At 36.6% G+C, this 20,389-nt stretch overlaps 1 protein-coding gene across 2 annotated transcripts in view; it reads left to right on the top strand.

Moving 5' to 3' along the window:
- Window positions 1–20,389, top strand: part of LOC145271032 (nuclear valosin-containing protein-like) — a 41,202-nt gene that overhangs the window by 12,242 nt on the left and 8,571 nt on the right. Inside the window, exons 2-5 of one of the 2 annotated variants that reach the window (XM_080126587.1) lie at window positions 14,572–14,653; window positions 16,701–16,774; window positions 18,618–18,667; window positions 20,061–20,163. In XM_080126587.1, the coding sequence (XP_079982713.1) occupies window positions 14,573–14,653; window positions 16,701–16,774; window positions 18,618–18,667; window positions 20,061–20,163 (308 nt within the window). In that variant the 5' untranslated portion in view covers window position 14,572. Of the gene's footprint in view, window positions 1–14,466; window positions 14,654–16,700; window positions 16,775–18,617; window positions 18,668–20,060; window positions 20,164–20,389 lie in introns of those variants that run through there. The other variant, XM_080126586.1, reaches the window with a different exon arrangement.

The following is a 20,389-nucleotide window of genomic DNA, read 5'->3' as shown; positions in this document are numbered from 1 at the left end:
TGATACAACGGAAGAGTCCGTCTGTTTCGCATAACTCATTGACAGTGTCGCGTGTCGATTAGCTAGTTGTAACTTCGTAGCCGAATGCCCCTTTAAGAAGAGACTTGAAGATAATAATTATTGTTATTTGTATTGTTATTCTTATCGTCCAGCCATGATGCACGTGCAGAAATCCATTTCCAACTCAACTGTGTTAAAAAAAACTTACTTCGAGACAAGAACGCCGACACTCGACTTCGAGACGAGTTTTCCCGGGACAAGTTTTCCGGGCACTGGTATAAGTGCTATGGATTCATCAGAGCACATCTCATTAAAGTACTTGTAAACAGGGATGCAACACTGAGGCGATGGGACAGACTTTGGAGATTGGCCTATAGCACGGGGCCTATTAGATTAGATACTCTTTTTGTTTTTGTTTTTGTGCTCAACGATAAAAACCGACTTCTTCATTTGTGTTTGCTTCTCATTTTAACTTTTGCTCTTATAAGAGTTTCGCTAATGTGAAAAAGAAAACATGTTCGAACGTTTGCTGACATTTATTGGATGTGTTGCTACCAGTATTTTGCTTAATTTTCGAGTTTGGAGCGATTGTCGAGTCTCACAAGATGACTGTAAAATGTCAGACACTTTCTTTATTGTTCTAACTTAAAACTGTGCGCTATTTTGTTTGTGTTAAATAAACGTTTTAAAATAAGTTAAAACAACATTTTCTCATATATTTATTTGTTCACTACTTTTTCGTTTTGTTCTTATTGAATGCGAAATATTCGCCGTGGAATTTCCACGGGTCACGATTATTTCGTTTTATTAATCTTAAGTTTCATAGAATAAAAAGTTCAGACACAACTTTGTCGAGCCATTTTTTAAAACTTACGTTTGACCCCGGCACGTGCAGTGCAGAGAACACGACCCTTTCTCTCCTTCCCCCACTTTCTCTCTTCTTTAGCTCGGTGACAAGCGAATGCTTATGTGTGCGTGCGTGCGTGCGTGCGTGTGTGTGTGTGTGTGTGCGTGCGTGCGTGCGACGTGCCAACGTCAAACGAAGTTTAAATTAAAATTCATTTCGTCGGTTTCAACAAAATTTTAAAAAAGTAAAAACTTTTTCCCGACCGGCCGGATTAGGGTTGTGAGGTGTGGTTAGAGTTCATGAAAATAAATGTTAGCAATAAAAACTTTTTAAAACCAAGTTAGAAAAAAGAACACAATTTGCTTCCCCACCAAATTATCGTATTATTGGAGGCCCCGATTCTTCTTTATTTTAAGCGATGTAATAAACCATATTTTTGAGTAGGTTTCCTCCTCTCTTTATTTTGGTTTGTATATTTTTTATGTTGCAAAAATGCTTCCGGGAGATCTTTTTAGGATTCTAAACGTTTACTTTTTTTTACACTTTTTATTATCTTCGAAAAATGTACACAAATGTAAACAAGCAGTTTACGAGTTGAAAGGCATCGTTAAAATATTTTTAACGAGTTCATTAAATTTTATATTTTTATTTCGTCCTCTTCAAGTCCAATGTAAACAAGTTCTTGATAAGCCGTTCCTCTTAAGTAATCCAATTTACAAAATTTATACTTCTAACGATTACTATGATATTGTCCCATACTGCACACTCTTTAAACCCTCGAGTGGTCTCTGGGCCTTGATAAGTAGTGATTCCTTTGTAAAACAAAAAATATTTCAATACTTTGATGTGCTAGTTTTCCTTTTCATTTCAAAATGCACGCATTAATAAAACTGTCTTGAAAACTATTTGTCTGTGCTAACTTTCCTTGCGATATTCGTTTTCAGCATACCTGAACAAAGATAGGGTTGGCCCGTTTCATATGCCGCCTGTTCCAATATGGTCGCCAGTAATTTACATTTCAAAATACACGCATTAATAAAACTAGCTCCAAAACTATTTGTCTCTGCTAATTTTCCTTGCGATATTCGTTTTCAGCATACCTAAACAAACTGATGGTTGCCCCCTTTCATATGCCGCCTGTTCAAACATGGTCATCAGTGATTTACATTTCAAAATACACGCATTAATAAAACTAGCTCCAAAACTATTTATCTCTGCTAATTTTCCTTGCGATATTCGTTTTCAGCATACCTGAACAAACTGAGGGTTGGCCCCTTTCATACACCGCCTGGTTAAACTGTTCAAACAGGGTCGCCAGTGATTTACATTTCAAAATACACGCATTAATAAAACTAGCTCCAAAACTATTTGTCTCTGCTAATTTTCCTTGCGATATTCGTTTTCAGCATACATGAACAAACTGAGGGTTGGCCCCTTTCATATGCCGCCTCTTCAAACATGGTCGCCAGTGATTTACATTTCGCAATACACGCATTAATAAAACTAGCTCCAAGACTATTTTTCTCTGCTAATTTTCCTTGCGATATTCGTTTTCAGCATACCTGAACAAACTGAACGGTTCGAGTTTTCCGGGTACGATTTTTCCAGAGACGAGTTTTCCCGGGACAAGTTTTCCGGGCACTGGTATAAGTGCTATGGGTTCATGAGAGCACATCCCATTAAAGTACTTGTAAACATGGATGCAACACCGAGGCGAAGGGACAGACGTTGGAGATTGACCTATAGCACGCACTATTAGATTAGATACTCTTTTTTTTGTTGTTGTTTTTGTGCTCAACGATAAAAACCGACTTCTTCATTTGTGTTTGCTTCTCATTTTCGCTTTTTCTCTGATAAGTGTTTCGCTAATGTGAAAAAGAAAACTTGTTCGAACGTTTGCTGACATTTATTGGATGTGTTCCTACCAGTATTTTGCTTAATTTTCGAGTTTGGAGCGATTATCGAGTCTCACAAGATGTCTGTAAAATGTCAGACACTTCTTTATTGTTCTAACTTAAAACCGTGCGCTACTTTTGTGTGTGTTAAATAAACGTTTTAAAATAAGTTAAAACAACAAAAATGTGATCTAGGTACGTAGAAGAGTAACTTATCTTGCCTTTGGTAACATTCATTTTCTTATATATTTATTTGTTCACTACTTTTTCCTTTTGTTCTCTTGAATGCGAAATATTCGCCGTGGAATTTCCACGGGTCACGATTATTTCGTTTTATTAATCTTAAGTTTCATAGAATAAAAAGTTCAGACACAACTTTGTCGAGCGATTTATAATCGATTTCATTTAACTTCTGTTTGACCCCGGCACGTACGATCCTTTCTCTCCTTCCCCCACTCTCTCTCTCTCTTCTTTAGCTTGGTGACAAGCGATATGCTTATGTGTGCGTGCGTGTGTGTGTGTGTGTGTGTGTATGTGTGTACATGCGTGCGTATGTGTGTTGTCGTGTTCACCAAAATTTAAAAAAATAAAAACTTTTTTCCCCGACCGACCGGATTAGGGTTGTGAGGTGTGGTTAGAGTTCATGAAAATAAATGTTAGCAATAAAAACTTTTTAAAACCAAGTTAGAAAAAAGAAAACAATTTGCTTCCCCCACCAAATTATCATATATTGGAGCGTCTAAATTAAGATTCTACTTTTTTTTTTAGGCGATGTAATAAACCATATTTTAGAGTAGGGTGCCTCCTGTCTTTACTTTGGTTTGTATATTTTTCATGTAGCAAAAATGCTTCCGGGAGATCTTTTTAGGATTCTAAAGGTTTGCCTTTTTTTACACTTTTTATTATCTTCGAAAAATGTACACAAATGTAAACAAGCAGTTTACGATTTGAAAGGCATCGTTAAAATGATATTTTTCGCGAGTTCTTTCAACTGTATAGTTTTTATTTCGTCGTCTTCAAGTCCAATGTAAACAAGTTCTTGATGAGCCGTTCATCTTAAGTAATCCAATTTACCAAATTTACACTTCTAACGATTACTATGATATTGTCCATTGACCACTGTACACTCTTTAACCCCTCGAGTGGTCTCTGGGCCTTGATAGTCAGTGATTCCTTTGTAAAATAAAATAAAAACATTTCAATACTTTGATGGTGAATCTATAGTCAGACTATGCTAATTTTCCTTGCGATATTCGTTTTCAACATACCTGAACAAACTGAGGGTTTGCCCCTTTCATATGCCGCCTGTTCAAACATGGTCGCCAGTGATTTACATTTCAAAATATACGCATTAGTATCTCGAAATATACGCATTAGTATCTCGAAAACTATTTGTCTGTGCCTTGCGATATTCGTTTTCAGCATACCCGAACGATTTTAAAATAGACAGGCCGAATGTTAACGAACCACACACACACAAAAAGACACACACACACACACACGTAAACTCAGTGAAAGTGTCTACTGTCGATAAGGTAGTTGTAAATTAGATTACTGGCTCTTATGAGTTTTAGTCTAACCATCCTTTACAACTGTGATACAGTAGAACAGTCCGTCTCTGGACAATTAGCAGTGTATCGCATAACTCAATGACAGTGTCGAATGTTGACTAGCTAGTTGTAAGTTAGGTTACTGGCTCTGATGAGTTACACTCTAACCACCCTTAATAACTGTGATACAGCGGAACAGTCCGTTTTTGGACAAGTGGCGGTGATCGCATAACTCTTTGAAAGTGCCGAATGTCTATTAGCTAGTTGAAACTTAGATTACTGGCTTTAATGAGTTTCAGTCTAACCGCACTTAATAACTTTGATACAACGGAAGAGTCCGTCTGTTTCGCATAACTCATTGACAGTGTCGCGTGTCGATTAGCTAGTTGTAACTTCGTAGCCGAATGCCCCTTTAAGAAGAGACTTGAAGATAATAATTATTGTTATTTGTATTGTTATTCTTATCGTCCAGCCATGATGCACGTGCAGAAATCCATTTCCAACTCAACTGTGTTAAAAAAAACTTACTTCGAGACAAGAACGCCGACACTCGACTTCGAGACGAGTTTTCCCGGGACAAGTTTTCCGGGCACTGGTATAAGTGCTATGGATTCATCAGAGCACATCTCATTAAAGTACTTGTAAACAGGGATGCAACACTGAGGCGATGGGACAGACTTTGGAGATTGGCCTATAGCACGGGGCCTATTAGATTAGATACTCTTTTTGTTTTTGTTTTTGTGCTCAACGATAAAAACCGACTTCTTCATTTGTGTTTGCTTCTCATTTTAACTTTTGCTCTTATAAGAGTTTCGCTAATGTGAAAAAGAAAACATGTTCGAACGTTTGCTGACATTTATTGGATGTGTTGCTACCAGTATTTTGCTTAATTTTCGAGTTTGGAGCGATTGTCGAGTCTCACAAGATGACTGTAAAATGTCAGACACTTTCTTTATTGTTCTAACTTAAAACTGTGCGCTATTTTGTTTGTGTTAAATAAACGTTTTAAAATAAGTTAAAACAACATTTTCTCATATATTTATTTGTTCACTACTTTTTCGTTTTGTTCTTATTGAATGCGAAATATTCGCCGTGGAATTTCCACGGGTCACGATTATTTCGTTTTATTAATCTTAAGTTTCATAGAATAAAAAGTTCAGACACAACTTTGTCGAGCCATTTTTTAAAACTTACGTTTGACCCCGGCACGTGCAGTGCAGAGAACACGACCCTTTCTCTCCTTCCCCCACTTTCTCTCTTCTTTAGCTCGGTGACAAGCGAATGCTTATGTGTGCGTGCGTGCGTGCGTGCGTGCGTGTGTGTGTGTGTGTGTGCGTGCGTGCGTGCGACGTGCCAACGTCAAACGAAGTTTAAATTAAAATTCATTTCGTCGGTTTCAACAAAATTTTAAAAAAGTAAAAACTTTTTCCCGACCGGCCGGATTAGGGTTGTGAGGTGTGGTTAGAGTTCATGAAAATAAATGTTAGCAATAAAAACTTTTTAAAACCAAGTTAGAAAAAAGAACACAATTTGCTTCCCCACCAAATTATCGTATTATTGGAGGCCCCGATTCTTCTTTATTTTAAGCGATGTAATAAACCATATTTTTGAGTAGGTTTCCTCCTCTCTTTATTTTGGTTTGTATATTTTTTATGTTGCAAAAATGCTTCCCGGAGATCTTTTTAGGATTCTAAACGTTTACTTTTTTTTACACTTTTTATTATCTTCGAAAAATGTACACAAATGTAAACAAGCAGTTTACGAGTTGAAAGGCATCGTTAAAATATTTTTAACGAGTTCATTAAATTTTATATTTTTATTTCGTCCTCTTCAAGTCCAATGTAAACAAGTTCTTGATAAGCCGTTCCTCTTAAGTAATCCAATTTACAAAATTTATACTTCTAACGATTACTATGATATTGTCCCATACTGCACACTCTTTAAACCCTCGAGTGGTCTCTGGGCCTTGATAAGTAGTGATTCCTTTGTAAAACAAAAAATATTTCAATACTTTGATGTGCTAGTTTTCTTTTTCATTTCAAAATGCACGCATTAATAAAACTGTCTTGAAAACTATTTGTCTGTGCTAACTTTCCTTGCGATATTCGTTTTCAGCATACCTGAACAAAGATAGGGTTGGCCCGTTTCATATGCCGCCTGTTCCAATATGGTCGCCAGTAATTTACATTTCAAAATACACGCATTAATAAAACTAGCTCCAAAACTATTTGTCTCTGCTAATTTTCCTTGCGATATTCGTTTTCAGCATACCTAAACAAACTGATGGTTGCCCCCTTTCATATGCCGCCTGTTCAAACATGGTCATCAGTGATTTACATTTCAAAATACACGCATTAATAAAACTAGCTCCAAAACTATTTATCTCTGCTAATTTTCCTTGCGATATTCGTTTTCAGCATACCTGAACAAACTGAGGGTTGGCCCCTTTCATACACCGCCTGGTTAAACTGTTCAAACAGGGTCGCCAGTGATTTACATTTCAAAATACACGCATTAATAAAACTAGCTCCAAAACTATTTGTCTCTGCTAATTTTCCTTGCGATATTCGTTTTCAGCATACATGAACAAACTGAGGGTTGGCCCCTTTCATATGCCGCCTCTTCAAACATGGTCGCCAGTGATTTACATTTCGCAATACACGCATTAATAAAACTAGCTCCAAGACTATTTTTCTCTGCTAATTTTCCTTGCGATATTCGTTTTCAGCATACCTGAACAAACTGAACGGTTCGAGTTTTCCGGGTACGATTTTTCCAGAGACGAGTTTTCCCGGGACAGGTTTTCCGGGCACTGGTATAAGTGCTATGGGTTCATGAGAGCACATCCCATTAAAGTACTTGTAAACATGGATGCAACACCGAGGCGAAGGGACAGACGTTGGAGATTGACCTATAGCACGCACTATTAGATTAGATACTCTTTTTTTTGTTGTTGTTTTTGTGCTCAACGATAAAAACCGACTTCTTCATTTGTGTTTGCTTCTCATTTTCGCTTTTTCTCTGATAAGTGTTTCGCTAATGTGAAAAAGAAAACTTGTTCGAACGTTTGCTGACATTTATTGGATGTGTTCCTACCAGTATTTTGCTTAATTTTCGAGTTTGGAGCGATTATCGAGTCTCACAAGATGTCTGTAAAATGTCAGACACTTCTTTATTGTTCTAACTTAAAACCGTGCGCTACTTTTGTGTGTGTTAAATAAACGTTTTAAAATAAGTTAAAACAACAAAAATGTGATCTAGGTACGTAGAAGAGTAACTTATCTTGCCTTTGGTAACATTCATTTTCTTATATATTTATTTGTTCACTACTTTTTCCTTTTGTTCTCTTGAATGCGAAATATTCGCCGTGGAATTTCCACGGGTCACGATTATTTCGTTTTATTAATCTTAAGTTTCATAGAATAAAAAGTTCAGACACAACTTTGTCGAGCGATTTATAATCGATTTCATTTAACTTCTGTTTGACCCCGGCACGTACGATCCTTTCTCTCCTTCCCCCACTCTCTCTCTCTCTTCTTTAGCTTGGTGACAAGCGATATGCTTATGTGTGCGTGCGTGTGTGTGTGTGTGTGTGTGTATGTGTGTACATGCGTGCGTATGTGTGTTGTCGTGTTCACCAAAATTTAAAAAAATAAAAACTTTTTTCCCCGACCGACCGGATTAGGGTTGTGAGGTGTGGTTAGAGTTCATGAAAATAAATGTTAGCAATAAAAACTTTTTAAAACCAAGTTAGAAAAAAGAAAACAATTTGCTTCCCCCACCAAATTATCATATATTGGAGCGTCTAAATTAAGATTCTACTTTTTTTTTTAGGCGATGTAATAAACCATATTTTAGAGTAGGGTGCCTCCTGTCTTTACTTTGGTTTGTATATTTTTCATGTAGCAAAAATGCTTCCGGGAGATCTTTTTAGGATTCTAAAGGTTTGCCTTTTTTTACACTTTTTATTATCTTCGAAAAATGTACACAAATGTAAACAAGCAGTTTACGATTTGAAAGGCATCGTTAAAATGATAGTTCTTTCAACTTTATATTTTTATTTCGTCGTCTTCAAGTCCAATGTAAATAAGTTCTTGATGAGCCGTTCCTCTTAAATAATCCAATTTACCAAATGTACACTTCTAACGATTACTATGATATTGTCCATTGACTACTGTACACACTTTAACCCTTATCCTCGAGTGGCCTCTGGGACTTGATAAGTAGTGATTCCTTTATATAAAAAAAATTTCACTACTTTGATGGTGAATCTATAGTCAGTCTGTGCTGATTTTCCTTGCGATATTCGTTTTCAGCATACCTGAACACACTGAGGGTTGGCCCCTTTCATATGCCGCCTGTTAAAACATGGTCGCCAGTGATTTACATTTCAAAATACACGCATTAATAAAACTAGCTCCAAAACTAGTAGTCTGTCTGTCTGTGCTAATTTTCCTTGCGATATTCGTTTTCAGCATACCTGAAAAACTGATGGTTGCCCCCGTTCATATATCACCTGTTCAAACATGCTCGCCAGTGATTTACATTTCAAAATACACGCATTAATAAAACTAGCTACAACAGTATTTGTCTGTGCTCATTTTCCCTGCGATATTCGTTTTCAGCATACCTGAACAAAAAGAGGGTTTGCCCCTTTCATATGCCGCCTGTTAAAACATGGTCGCCAGTGATTTACATTTCAAAATACACGCATAATTTAAACTAGTTCCAAAACTAGTAGTCTGTCTGTCTCTGCTAATTTTTATTGCGATATTCGTTTTCAGCATACCTGAAAAACTGATGGTTGCCCCCGTTCATATGTCGCCTGTTCAAACATGGTCGCCAAGGATTTGCATTTCAAAATACACGCATTAATAAAACTAGCTCCCAAAATAAACTCTGTCTGTGTGTGCTAATTTTCCTTGCGATATTCGTTTTCAGCATACCTGAACAAACTGAGGGTTTGCCCCTTTCATATGCCGCCTGTTCAAACATGGTCGCCAGTGATTTACATTTCAAAATATACGCATTAGTATCTCGAAATATACGTATTAGTATCTCGAAAACTATTTGTCTGTGCCTTGCGATAGTCGTTTTCAGCATACCCGAACGATTTTATAATGGACAGTCCGACTGTTAACGAACCACACACACACAAAAAGACACACACACACACACACACACACACACACGTAAACTCAGTGAAAGTGTCTACTGTCGATAAGGTAGTTGTAAATTAGATTACTGGCTCTTATGAGTTTTAGTCTAACCATCCTTTACAACTGTGATACAGTAGAACAGTCCGTCTCTGGACAATTAGCAGTGTATCGCATAACTCAATGACAGTGTCGAATGTTGACTAGCTAGTTGTAAGTTAGGTTACTGGCTCTGATGAGTTACACTCTAACAACCCTTAATAACTGTGATACAGCGGAACAGTCCGTTTTTGGACAAGTGGCGGTGATCGCATAACTCATTGAAAGTGCCGAATGTCTATTAGCTAGTTGAAACTTAGATTACTGGCTTTAATGAGTTTCAGTCTAACCACACTTAATAACTTTGATACAGCGGAAGAGTCCGTCTGTTTCGCATAACTCATTGACAGTGTCGCGTGTCGATTAGCTAGTTGTAACTTCGTAGCCGAATGCCCCTTTAAGAAGAGACTTGAAGATAATAATTATTGTTATTTGTATTGTTATTCTTATCGTCCAGCCATGATGCACGTGCAGAAATCCATTTCCAACTCAACTGTGTTAAAAAAAACTTACTTCGAGACAAGAACGCCGACACTCGACTTCGAGACGAGTTTTCCCGGGACAAGTTTTCCGGGCACTGGTATAAGTGCTATGGATTCATCAGAGCACATCTCATTAAAGTACTTGTAAACAGGGATGCAACACTGAGGCGATGGGACAGACTTTGGAGATTGACCTATAGCACGGGGCCTATTAGATTAGATACTCTTTTTGTTTTTGTTTTTGTGCTCAACGATAAAAACCGACTTCTTCATTTGTGTTTGCTTCTCATTTTAACTTTTGCTCTAATAAGAGTTTCGCTAATGTGAAAAAGAAAACATGTTCGAACGTTTGCTGACATTTATTGGATGTGTTGCTACCAGTATTTTGCTTAATTTTCGAGTTTGGAGCGATTGTCGAGTCTCACAAGATGACTGTAAAATATCAGACACTTCTTTATTGTTCTAACTTAAAACTGTGCGCTACTTTTGTTTGTGTTAAATAAACGTTTTAAAATAAGTTAAAACAACATTTTCTCATATATTTATTTGTTCACTACTTTTTCGTTTTGTTCTTATTGAATGCGAAATATTCGCCGTGGAATTTCCACGGGTCACGATTATTTCGTTTTATTAATCTTAAGTTTCATAGAATAAAAAGTTCAGACACAACTTTGTCGAGCCATTTTTTAAAACTTACGTTTGACCCCGGCACGTGCAGTGCAGAGAACACGACCCTTTCTCTCCTTCCCCCACTTTCTCTCTTCTTTAGCTCGGTGACAAGCGAATGCTTATGTGTGCGTGCGTGCGTGCGTGTGTGTGTGTGTGTGTGTGTGCGTGCGTGCGTGCGACGTGCCAACGTCAAACGAAGTTTAAATTAAAATTCATTTCGTCGGTTTCAACAAAATTTTAAAAAAGTAAAAACTTTTTCCCGACCGGCCGGATTAGGGTTGTGAGGTGTGGTTAGAGTTCATGAAAATAAATGTTAGCAATAAAAACTTTTTAAAACCAAGTTAGAAAAAAGAACACAATTTGCTTCCCCACCAAATTATCGTATTATTGGAGGCCCCGATTCTTCTTTATTTTAAGCGATGTAATAAACCATATTTTTGAGTAGGTTTCCTCCTCTCTTTATTTTGGTTTGTATATTTTTTATGTTGCAAAAATGCTTCCGGGAGATCTTTTTAGGATTCTAAACGTTTACTTTTTTTTACACTTTTTATTATCTTCGAAAAATGTACACAAATGTAAACAAGCAGTTTACGAGTTGAAAGGCATCGTTAAAATATTTTTAGCGAGTTCATTAAATTTTATATTTTTATTTCGTCCTCTTCAAGTCCAATGTAAACAAGTTCTTGATAAGCCGTTCCTCTTAAGTCATCCAATTTACAAAATTTATACTTCTAACGATTACTATGATATTGTCCCATACTGCACACTCTTTAAACCCTCGAGTGGTCTCTGGGCCTTGATAAGTAGTGATTCCTTTGTAAAACAAAAAATATTTCAATACTTTGATGTGCTAGTTTTCCTTTTCATTTCAAAATGCACGCATTAATAAAACTGTCTTGAAAACTATTTGTCTGTGCTAACTTTCCTTGCGATATTCGTTTTCAGCATACCTGAACAAAGATAGGGTTGGCCCGTTTCATATGCCGCCTGTTCCAATATGGTCGCCAGTAATTTACATTTCAAAATACATGCATTAATAAAACTAGCTCGAAAACTATTTGTCTCTGCTAATTTTCCTTGCGATATTCGTTTTCAGCATACCTGAACAAACTGAGGGTTGGCCCCTTTCATATGCCGCCTGTTCAAACATGGGCGCCAGTGATCTACATTTCAAAATGCACGCATTAACTAAAACTAGCTCCAAAACTAGTAGTCTGTCTGTGCTAATTTTCCTTGCGATATTCGTTTTCAGCATACCTGAACAAACTGGATGCAACACTGAGGCGATGGGACAGACTTTGGAGATTGACCTATAGCACGGGGCCTATTAGATTAGATACTCTTTTTGTTTTTGTTTTTGTGCTCAACGATAAAAACCGACTTCTTCATTTGTTTTTGCTTCTCATTTTCGCTTTTGCTCTGATAAGAGTTTCGCTAATGTGAAAAAGAAAACATGTTCGAACGTTTGCTGACATTTATTGGATGTGTTGCTACCAGTATTTTGCTTAATTTTCGAGTTTGGAGCGATTATCGAGTCTCACAAGATGACTTTAAAATGTCAGACACTTTCTTTATTGTTCTAACTTAAAACTGTGCGCTACTTTTGTTTGTGTTAAATAAACGTTTTAAAATAAGTTAAAACAACAAAAATGTGATCTAGGTAGGTAGAAGGGTAACTTATCTTGCCTTTGGTAACATTCATTTTCTTATATATTTATTTGTTCACTACTTTTTCGTTTTGTTCTTATTGAATGCGAAATATTCGCCGTGGAATTTCCACGGGTCACGATTATTTCGTTTTATTAATCTTAAGTTTCATAGAATAAAAAGTTCAGACACAACTTTGTGGAGCCATTTTTAATCGATTTCATTTAACTTCTGTTTGACCCCGGCACGTGCAGTGCAGAGAACACGATCCTTTTCTCTCCTTCCCCCACCTTCTCTCTTCTTTAGCTTGGTGACATGCGTGCTTATGTGTGCGTTTGTGTGTGTGTATGCGTGTGTGCGTGCGTGCGTTTCACCAAAATAGGGTGGCCTCTCCTCTCTTTATTTTGGTTTGTATATTTTTCATGTTGCAAAAATGCTCCCGGGAGATCTTTTTAGGATTCTGAAGGTTTGCTCTTTTTTTACACTTTTTAAACGCAAAAAATGTAAACAGGCAGTTTACGATTTGAAAGGCATCGTTAAAATCGTATTTTTCGCTAGTTCTTTCAACTTTATATTTTTACTTCGTCGTCTTCAAGTCCAATGTAAATAAGTTCTTGATGAGCCGTTCCTCTTAAGTAATCCAATTTACCAAATTGACACTTCTAACGATTACTATGATATTGTCCAATTGACTACTGTACACACTTTAACCCTTATCCTCGAGTTGCCTCTGGGGCTTGATAAGTAGTGATTCCTTTATAAAATAAAAAAATATTTCAATACTATGATGGTGAATCTATAGTCAGTCTGTGCTAATTTTCTTTGCGATATTCGTTTTCAGCATACCTGAACAAACTGAGGGTTGGCCCCTTTCATATGCCACCTATTCAAACATGGTCGCCAGGGATTTACATTTCACAATACACGCATTAATAAAACTAGCTCCAAAACTAGTAGTCTGTCTATCTGTCTCTGCTAATTTTCCTTGCGATATTCGTTTTCAGCATACCTGAACAAATTGAGGGTTGGCCCCTTCCATATGCCGCCTGTTTAAACATGGTCGCCAGTGATTTACATTTCAAAATACACACATTAATAAAACTAGCAACAAAACTATTTGTCTCTGCTAATTTTCCTTGCGATATTCGTTTTCAGCATACCTGAACGCTTTTAAAATCAACATTTCGAATGTTAACGTAACACACACACACACACACACACACACACACGTAAACTCATTGATAGTGTCTACCGTCGATAAGCTAGTTGTAAATTAGATTACTCTCTGATGAGTTTTAGTCTAGCCACACTGTGATACAGCGGAACAGTCCGTCTGTTTGGCATAACTCAGTGAAAGTGTCGACTGTCGATTAACTAGTTGTAAATTCTTAAAGGAGAAGCCCCTTTAAGAAGAGACTTGAAGATAATAATTATTGTTATTATTTGTTGCTATTCTTATCGGCCAACCTGGGCCGTGCATTGTAAACAAAAATCCATTTCAAACTGAACTTTTTCAAAACTTAGTTCTTCTTCAAAGTGACAAGAATGCCGACACTCGACCGTATGTAGTGGTCGCTACATCAAAACAGCAAATTAGTGACGACCACTAGACCACCGATTCAAAGAGCTGGAACAAAGGAAGCAGGGAACAGAACACATGCAATAATAATATTTATAGAAAAGACTGAGACAAGTAACATCACGTCTGTGTGTGAGAGGGAGAGAAGTTGCAGAGAAAACTCTATGAGAAGCCAAGACCTGGAAGGGTGGACATTCTAAACATAGCAAATATCACAGCCTGATAGATAAAAGGCCACCAATATGGTCAAACTAATTGTCAAGGACGTATCATCGACTTGTATGAGCAACATCTACTTGAGTTGTGTGTAAGTTAGTTAACGAATTAAAAAACAAATATTAATTCGTGATAAACCTGTTCTTTCGGCAGCCTGTAAGATCTCATACAGACAGAAGGAGTGAAGAGTTGTATCAGCTGTGCGTCGTATTTTGCAGTTGAGATGTTCTTGATTGTAGAATGTAGAGTGTTGGCAGTGTGGCATTGTTGCCTCTTGTTTTTTTTTAAATCACAAATACACATAGGATGAAGACAATTTTTAATAAGGGACATAATCTCGGCTAACACCGTCAAAGGGAGATAATTTTGCTAAAACAACCTATTTGATTTTATTTATTTTTCTAAATTTATACGATCTTTTCCAAATTTAGGATGAGTTCAAAAAAGAAATCCGGTTCCAGCAAAGATTCTTTTTATTTAGCAGATGCCAAACTTATTCCACGGATTCGGCAGGTAAACAACGCCATTTTTTTTTTAAAAGAAAACATTTTTATTTTTTTAAATTTCTAATCGTTTCTCGCGATCACCAACTAAAAATGCGAACACGTGTTCTCTTGCACATGTTTCGACATTATCAATAAGGATGTTTTCTTTTGTGTATGAATTCATTTATAAATGAGAGTTCGTTCTTTTCTAGCATAGTGGCTCTTAAAAACAAAATAAAACCGCGATGCTTTTATTTTGTTTTTTTTTTTGTATATTCACAATGACACTTACTTAAAAAAAAAAAAAAAAAAAAAAACACGGAAAAATCGGGAAACACTATTGGGACGGAATTTCGAAAATCATAATCCGGTACTAGTGCACTTGCTGATTGATCAGCGCTATTTTTTAAAATCGTATTTCCAATTTTAATAAAAGTTTTATGATATGTTTTTTTTTATTCAATTGTAAGGTTAAATTATACAATAGGTACAAAATACCCTCCCCTCCCCATGTTAAGAATGGCTTTTTAAATAATAACGTTAATATTTCAGCACGGATCAATAAGTGCACTAGTACCCATAATCCTGAATTTCACATGAAAAGAATCGTATCTACGTATTCCTCGTATTTTTAAGATGATTATATCCAAAAATTACGAAAATCGATAAGGTAGAAAATTATTTATTAAAGAAAATAAACAATAGACTTTGATGAAAACGATCGTAAGACACAGGAGAGTTCAAAAGGGAGGTAATTTTCCGTTTTGTTTAAACAAGATAGCAGCAATTTTTCTCCTGCTAACACGATTAAAGTTTTTTTTTTAATAATTCAGTAATATTCAGGTAATTTCGACTGTATAATTTGGAAGGTGGTACCATTGTAACTTATTAGAATTGACAAGAAAATCAGTTGAGACCATTGTTTTTTTTTTTAAATCTGAAAACTCACTTTATCGACTACAAAATCTCGTGCCAATTCTGTAGAAGCACCGAAAGTCTATACAGAACGAAGATGTCATATTCCAAAAATCACTTAAACCGATCCATTAGTTTTTTTAAACTAAGAAAATCCAAATTTATGATTTTACTACTAAATTGTTATTGAACATAAGGCTGATAATGCTTATTAAGAGTCGACAGATCAAGTTTTTTTTATGTAATTGTTTTAAGCAAAAACGAGGTAAATATACAGATACGCTACAACAGAACACAGACCACTCTAATTTGTTTTTATATAGGTAATTGAGGTCGCTGACAACGAATCTGATAGTCAAACTTGGGGCAAATTTACCGTTTGCATGGTATTAACCCCTGAACCCACGAACTACTTTCCACTATTTTGTAGCTTCCGTTTACGTTACGAGCGCGGTGTTCTGTTGTAGCGTATCTGGATATTTACCAAAAACAATATTACGTACTTAATTGTCATGGCGAAAAATTTTCGGCGAAAATAGTAATAATCCAAAAATGACGAAAAATCAATGAGTAGAAAGTTATTTATAGTTCTAAGCAATTAAAAAAAAATTGGGTAAAATTGCGTTTTTCGGTGCAAGTCTATAAATGATCCACAAGTAATCTTTTTTACTATAAAAATCTGAAAAAAAATCTTTATAATGTACGTACTTGTCACTGCATGAAGATGTCATATTCCAAAAATCACGTAAATCGATCAAGTATTTTTTTAATTTAAGAAAATCAAATATTATGCAACATTTTATCGAAGAAAAACTTCACTCCATCTTGTTTTTGAATGATACACTGCTAGCGACACCTATTGGGAATGTTTGGAATATAAGATCAGCAAGGGGCAGACAATCGACTTTTCACACTATAGAAAAAAAAACTTGGAAAATTAAGACATTTATAAGTTTTTGAGGATGTTGAAAATGAAAATAACGTTTAAAATTCCAGCAAACGAGTAGTTTCCAAGATATGAAGAAATGTTAGTTTAAAGAAAGTGAGGGATCACTTTTCTATAATAATTTAACGTATAATGATCACTCACTTTATGGCCACCACTAGTAAATGTAAAGCCCTGAATATGATAATGATTTCTGTTTCTTTTGTTTCGACAGTATTTGTCTAGTCATGGAAGAAGCAAAAGTTTTAGTGTTGGCACGATGGCCAGAGATCTGCAGTCGTCATATGGGTAAGCGAAAATCAAACTTGAATTTTTTTAAATTTTTTTACCATACCAGCGTATTAGATTCATCCTTTTTTTTATTTTTTTACATAGGAGTCACCACTTATCAAGGTCCAGAGGCCACTCGAGGATAAGGGTTAAAGAGTGCACATTATCAGAATCATAGTAATCGTCAGTAGTGGAGATTTGTTAAATTTGTTAACTTAAGTGGAACGGCTCATCAAGAACTTGTTTGCATTAGACTTGAAGATGGCCATAAATGATGACTCCCAAGTTAAAAAAAAAAACAAAAACAAAGGAGGGGTGGGGGTGAATCTGTTACGCTGGTATGGTCATGTGGAATGTGTTCCAAGACCTTGAATCTTTACTTAGTGTTTTTCCTTTTTGAAAACTACCTCCGCAATTTCCGGGACTATACTCTTGTGGGAACAAGATGTTTTTTTTGATTGGAATTGTTTCATTGTACCATTGATTGGTTTGGCGTCTCAAATTATCTCTTGCAAAAAAAAAAAAATGCTTATTTTTGCTTGGTTGATTATCTCCCTTATGTAAAATTGTTCATGAACTCCTTTAGCGCCTCCTTTTAGGTGACGAGCTGCATGCCTAATCATTGAAGACGTCGCTTTAACATGACAGAAATTTAAGATTGAGATGTTGGCAAAGAATGCGTTTAGTCCTCTCCAATTGCAAAAACTTAGACACCAGGGTCGGAAAATGGGATTGAGAAGTCAGTGATCCCGAAGAGGGGCACTCTGATCTGCAAAAAGAGTCTGGACAGCCCTGTCGGGATTCTCCGGTAAGAGCGCCTCGGTGATTAGCAATAAACCAGCCGTTTCTCAAAGAGAGAAGGCAAAGCTTGGAAGGGTGGACCTCTTAGAACTGCACAGAACTAAACTTCTACTGCAAAATCGTATCCGGAACCGTATCATTACAGGAATGGTCTAATCTCTGTTGGTTTTGGGGGCCCAGCATAAATCAGTTTAATATGGAGGCAATTCAGACCCTCTCTCAAAAAGGAGGGGCAGGGAGGCACTCTGGAGTAGGTAACTACTGGGAAGACGGCCGAACAAAGACGTACTCTATTTTCATCGAAGCCTGACGTCATGTGTCAGTAAAAATAGGTAAGATAGAAGGGGTCCATTTAATCATGGCCGTATATCTGAAATTGAAAATTGTGAACCTGTGTTGTTGTCGTTATTATTGGCTCACAAGGAGCCTTCACATAGTTTCTCCTTGAAAACAGCCTGCGCTGTTCCCTGAAAGCTGAGTGACAACATGTCAGCACTCTCCATCTCTTTTGATAAGATTTGCAAATAAATTTGCATTATCCCAACAGCTGCTTACCATCGATTTCTCGTTGGCAGCGGCTATTGGTCTTCACTGGAATTTGAGTAGCTTTAAGCCTCCTCAAGGTTCCAATCAACAGAAACCAGATCATTACAGGAATGGTATGATCTCTGTTAATTCTGGGGGCACAGGATAAACATCCCTAGCCGAGGTAAGGTGGAACATGGTCAGCAAGATGCGACAGAGATATTCTTGTTAAAGATTTCCAGCTTCTGCCGATCAGCCTCATTGACCCTCATGCGTCTTTCAAACTTTTCTATTCAAAGTCAATCTTTGCTATTCGCACAGATCACCCGCTAGTCGTTGTTAAAACCTTAGTTTCCGCTAAATCAGCCACGGTCATTGTCTCGCTACCATAGACGAAAATCAGCCAGATGACAGGTAATTTGTCGTTATGATTTTTCCGACGTTTATTGTTTTGATTCTAATATTTGTGGCCAAGCGAAATCGTAAAATGCAAAGTACCTAATTTATTTTTATTTATACATTTAATTTTTTTCAGAGATTATAACAGGAAAAAAAGGACTGCATTCTTGAAAAGTGTCGAAAGAGGTTAGTGGTACATTTCCATTTTCTTTTTCTATCAGGATACGAATTGCATTTTTTGTAAATCATTAAATTTTTTTTATTTTCATCAGGATACGAATTGCACGCACTTTTTGTAATTTGAGGTGTGTGTTGAGCAAAAAAAAAAAATAAAAAGTGGTGGTAGGTAGGCAGGCTTGAACCCGTGACGCGAAGGCGAAAAAGAAAGTCGAGGTGTGTGTAAGGGTGTTAATTGAGCCAAAAAAAAAAAATTGATATCAACCTAGAAATTTCTACGATTCAGCGCGGTACCTAAAGCACCTAACCTTCCGGTGATCTGGCAAGAACCGATGTGTCAACGTGATCTGTACACACGTGTATTTTTGTGAGAATATACTTTATTTCCTTATAATATATACTAATCCTTATTTAAGAAGCTCAGTGTAATTCCAAAAGGACATAATGTAAACATGTTATAAGGTATTTACAGCTTCTTTTCCAATTTTCGGATTTTTTTTCATGGATGAATTGTTGCTATTTCTTCTGATGAGTTAAGGGCAAAATAGATTCACTGATTGATATAATAATTAAGTGATTGATTTTGTGTTACGAAACACATACTCTCAAGAATTGCATAAGTCAACTTTTTCTTTTTTTTTTTTTTTTTTTTTTACAAGGTGGTCACCACTTATCAAGGCCCGGAAGCCACTCAGAGATAAGGGTTATTGCATGTACAGTACGTTAGTGTTGGAGATCTGATAAAGTGTCTTACTTAAGGGGGCAGTTCATCAGGAATTTGTTAACATTGGACTTGTAGACATCCAGGTTGTAGTCAGGTGGGAAACAGGCAACCGGAACAGAGTTCCACAGGTGTGCACTTCTAAGAAAGAAGCCTTGTTTATGGAATCTACGTTTTGATTTTGGCACAGATAAAGAGTGGGGCAAATTTTTGACAGTGGTTTCAGCTAGACGGGTGAGGGAGGGGGACCAAAGATTGGAGCTCAGACAAGCACCTGCCATGGTAGTAACGATAACACAAAGACAGGCTCGCAAGAAAGAGAAAAGGGCATCACCCAGTAGGCCACGGAGCCTATTTTGTACTCTGTCAAGGCAGGATAGGCTGTTTTTAGCAGCTCGTGCCCATGAAACTTTTGCTGTCCTGTTTATTATTTAATCGTTTACTTTACTAATCGTTTTCTTGTTACGAGTACTTTTACGGGTCTGTGTGTTTATCACCGTTCTTCCATATACGGGCGTGGGTGTGTCTGCATGCTCTTGCGTGCAGTTCACTGTTATATGTGTGTGTGTGTGTGTGTGTGTGTCAACATTTTTTAGCTTTTCTATTTATCTACCACTTACCTAACTTTATGAATATAGAATTATCTACTTTTTTAAATTTGTTTTGAATTCTATTGCGTAGCCTACGAAATCATTTGTAAGGATGAACCATCTTCGGAAGAGGCGGATGATTTTACGAGTCAGTTGGAAAAGAAGCACATTGCTAGTAAGAAGAGTGGTTTCCGGTAAGTATTACTGGTTATTGATTGATTATTACTGATTATTGATTATTTTAATAAAATAACTCTTTAACACTAGCGGGACCTGTAGAAATTCCACAGGGGACTGCTTCATATCTAATATATTGATGTTGGCATTCTGTAGATGTTCAGCGTGAATGGAGACGCCCTGATATTATTGTAGCTCTTTTGTTAAAACTGCAAAAGTGTTTATACATCGGGATTAGTGGCG

The sequence above is a fragment of the Euprymna scolopes genome, chromosome 46 (assembly GCF_053919585.1).
Source record: "Euprymna scolopes isolate OS-2025 chromosome 46, ASM5391958v1, whole genome shotgun sequence".
Lineage (NCBI taxonomy): Eukaryota > Metazoa > Mollusca > Cephalopoda > Sepiida > Sepiolidae > Euprymna > Euprymna scolopes.
The sequence above is the reverse complement of the archived record's forward strand: the minus strand, read 5'-3'. Positions and strand labels throughout refer to the sequence as shown.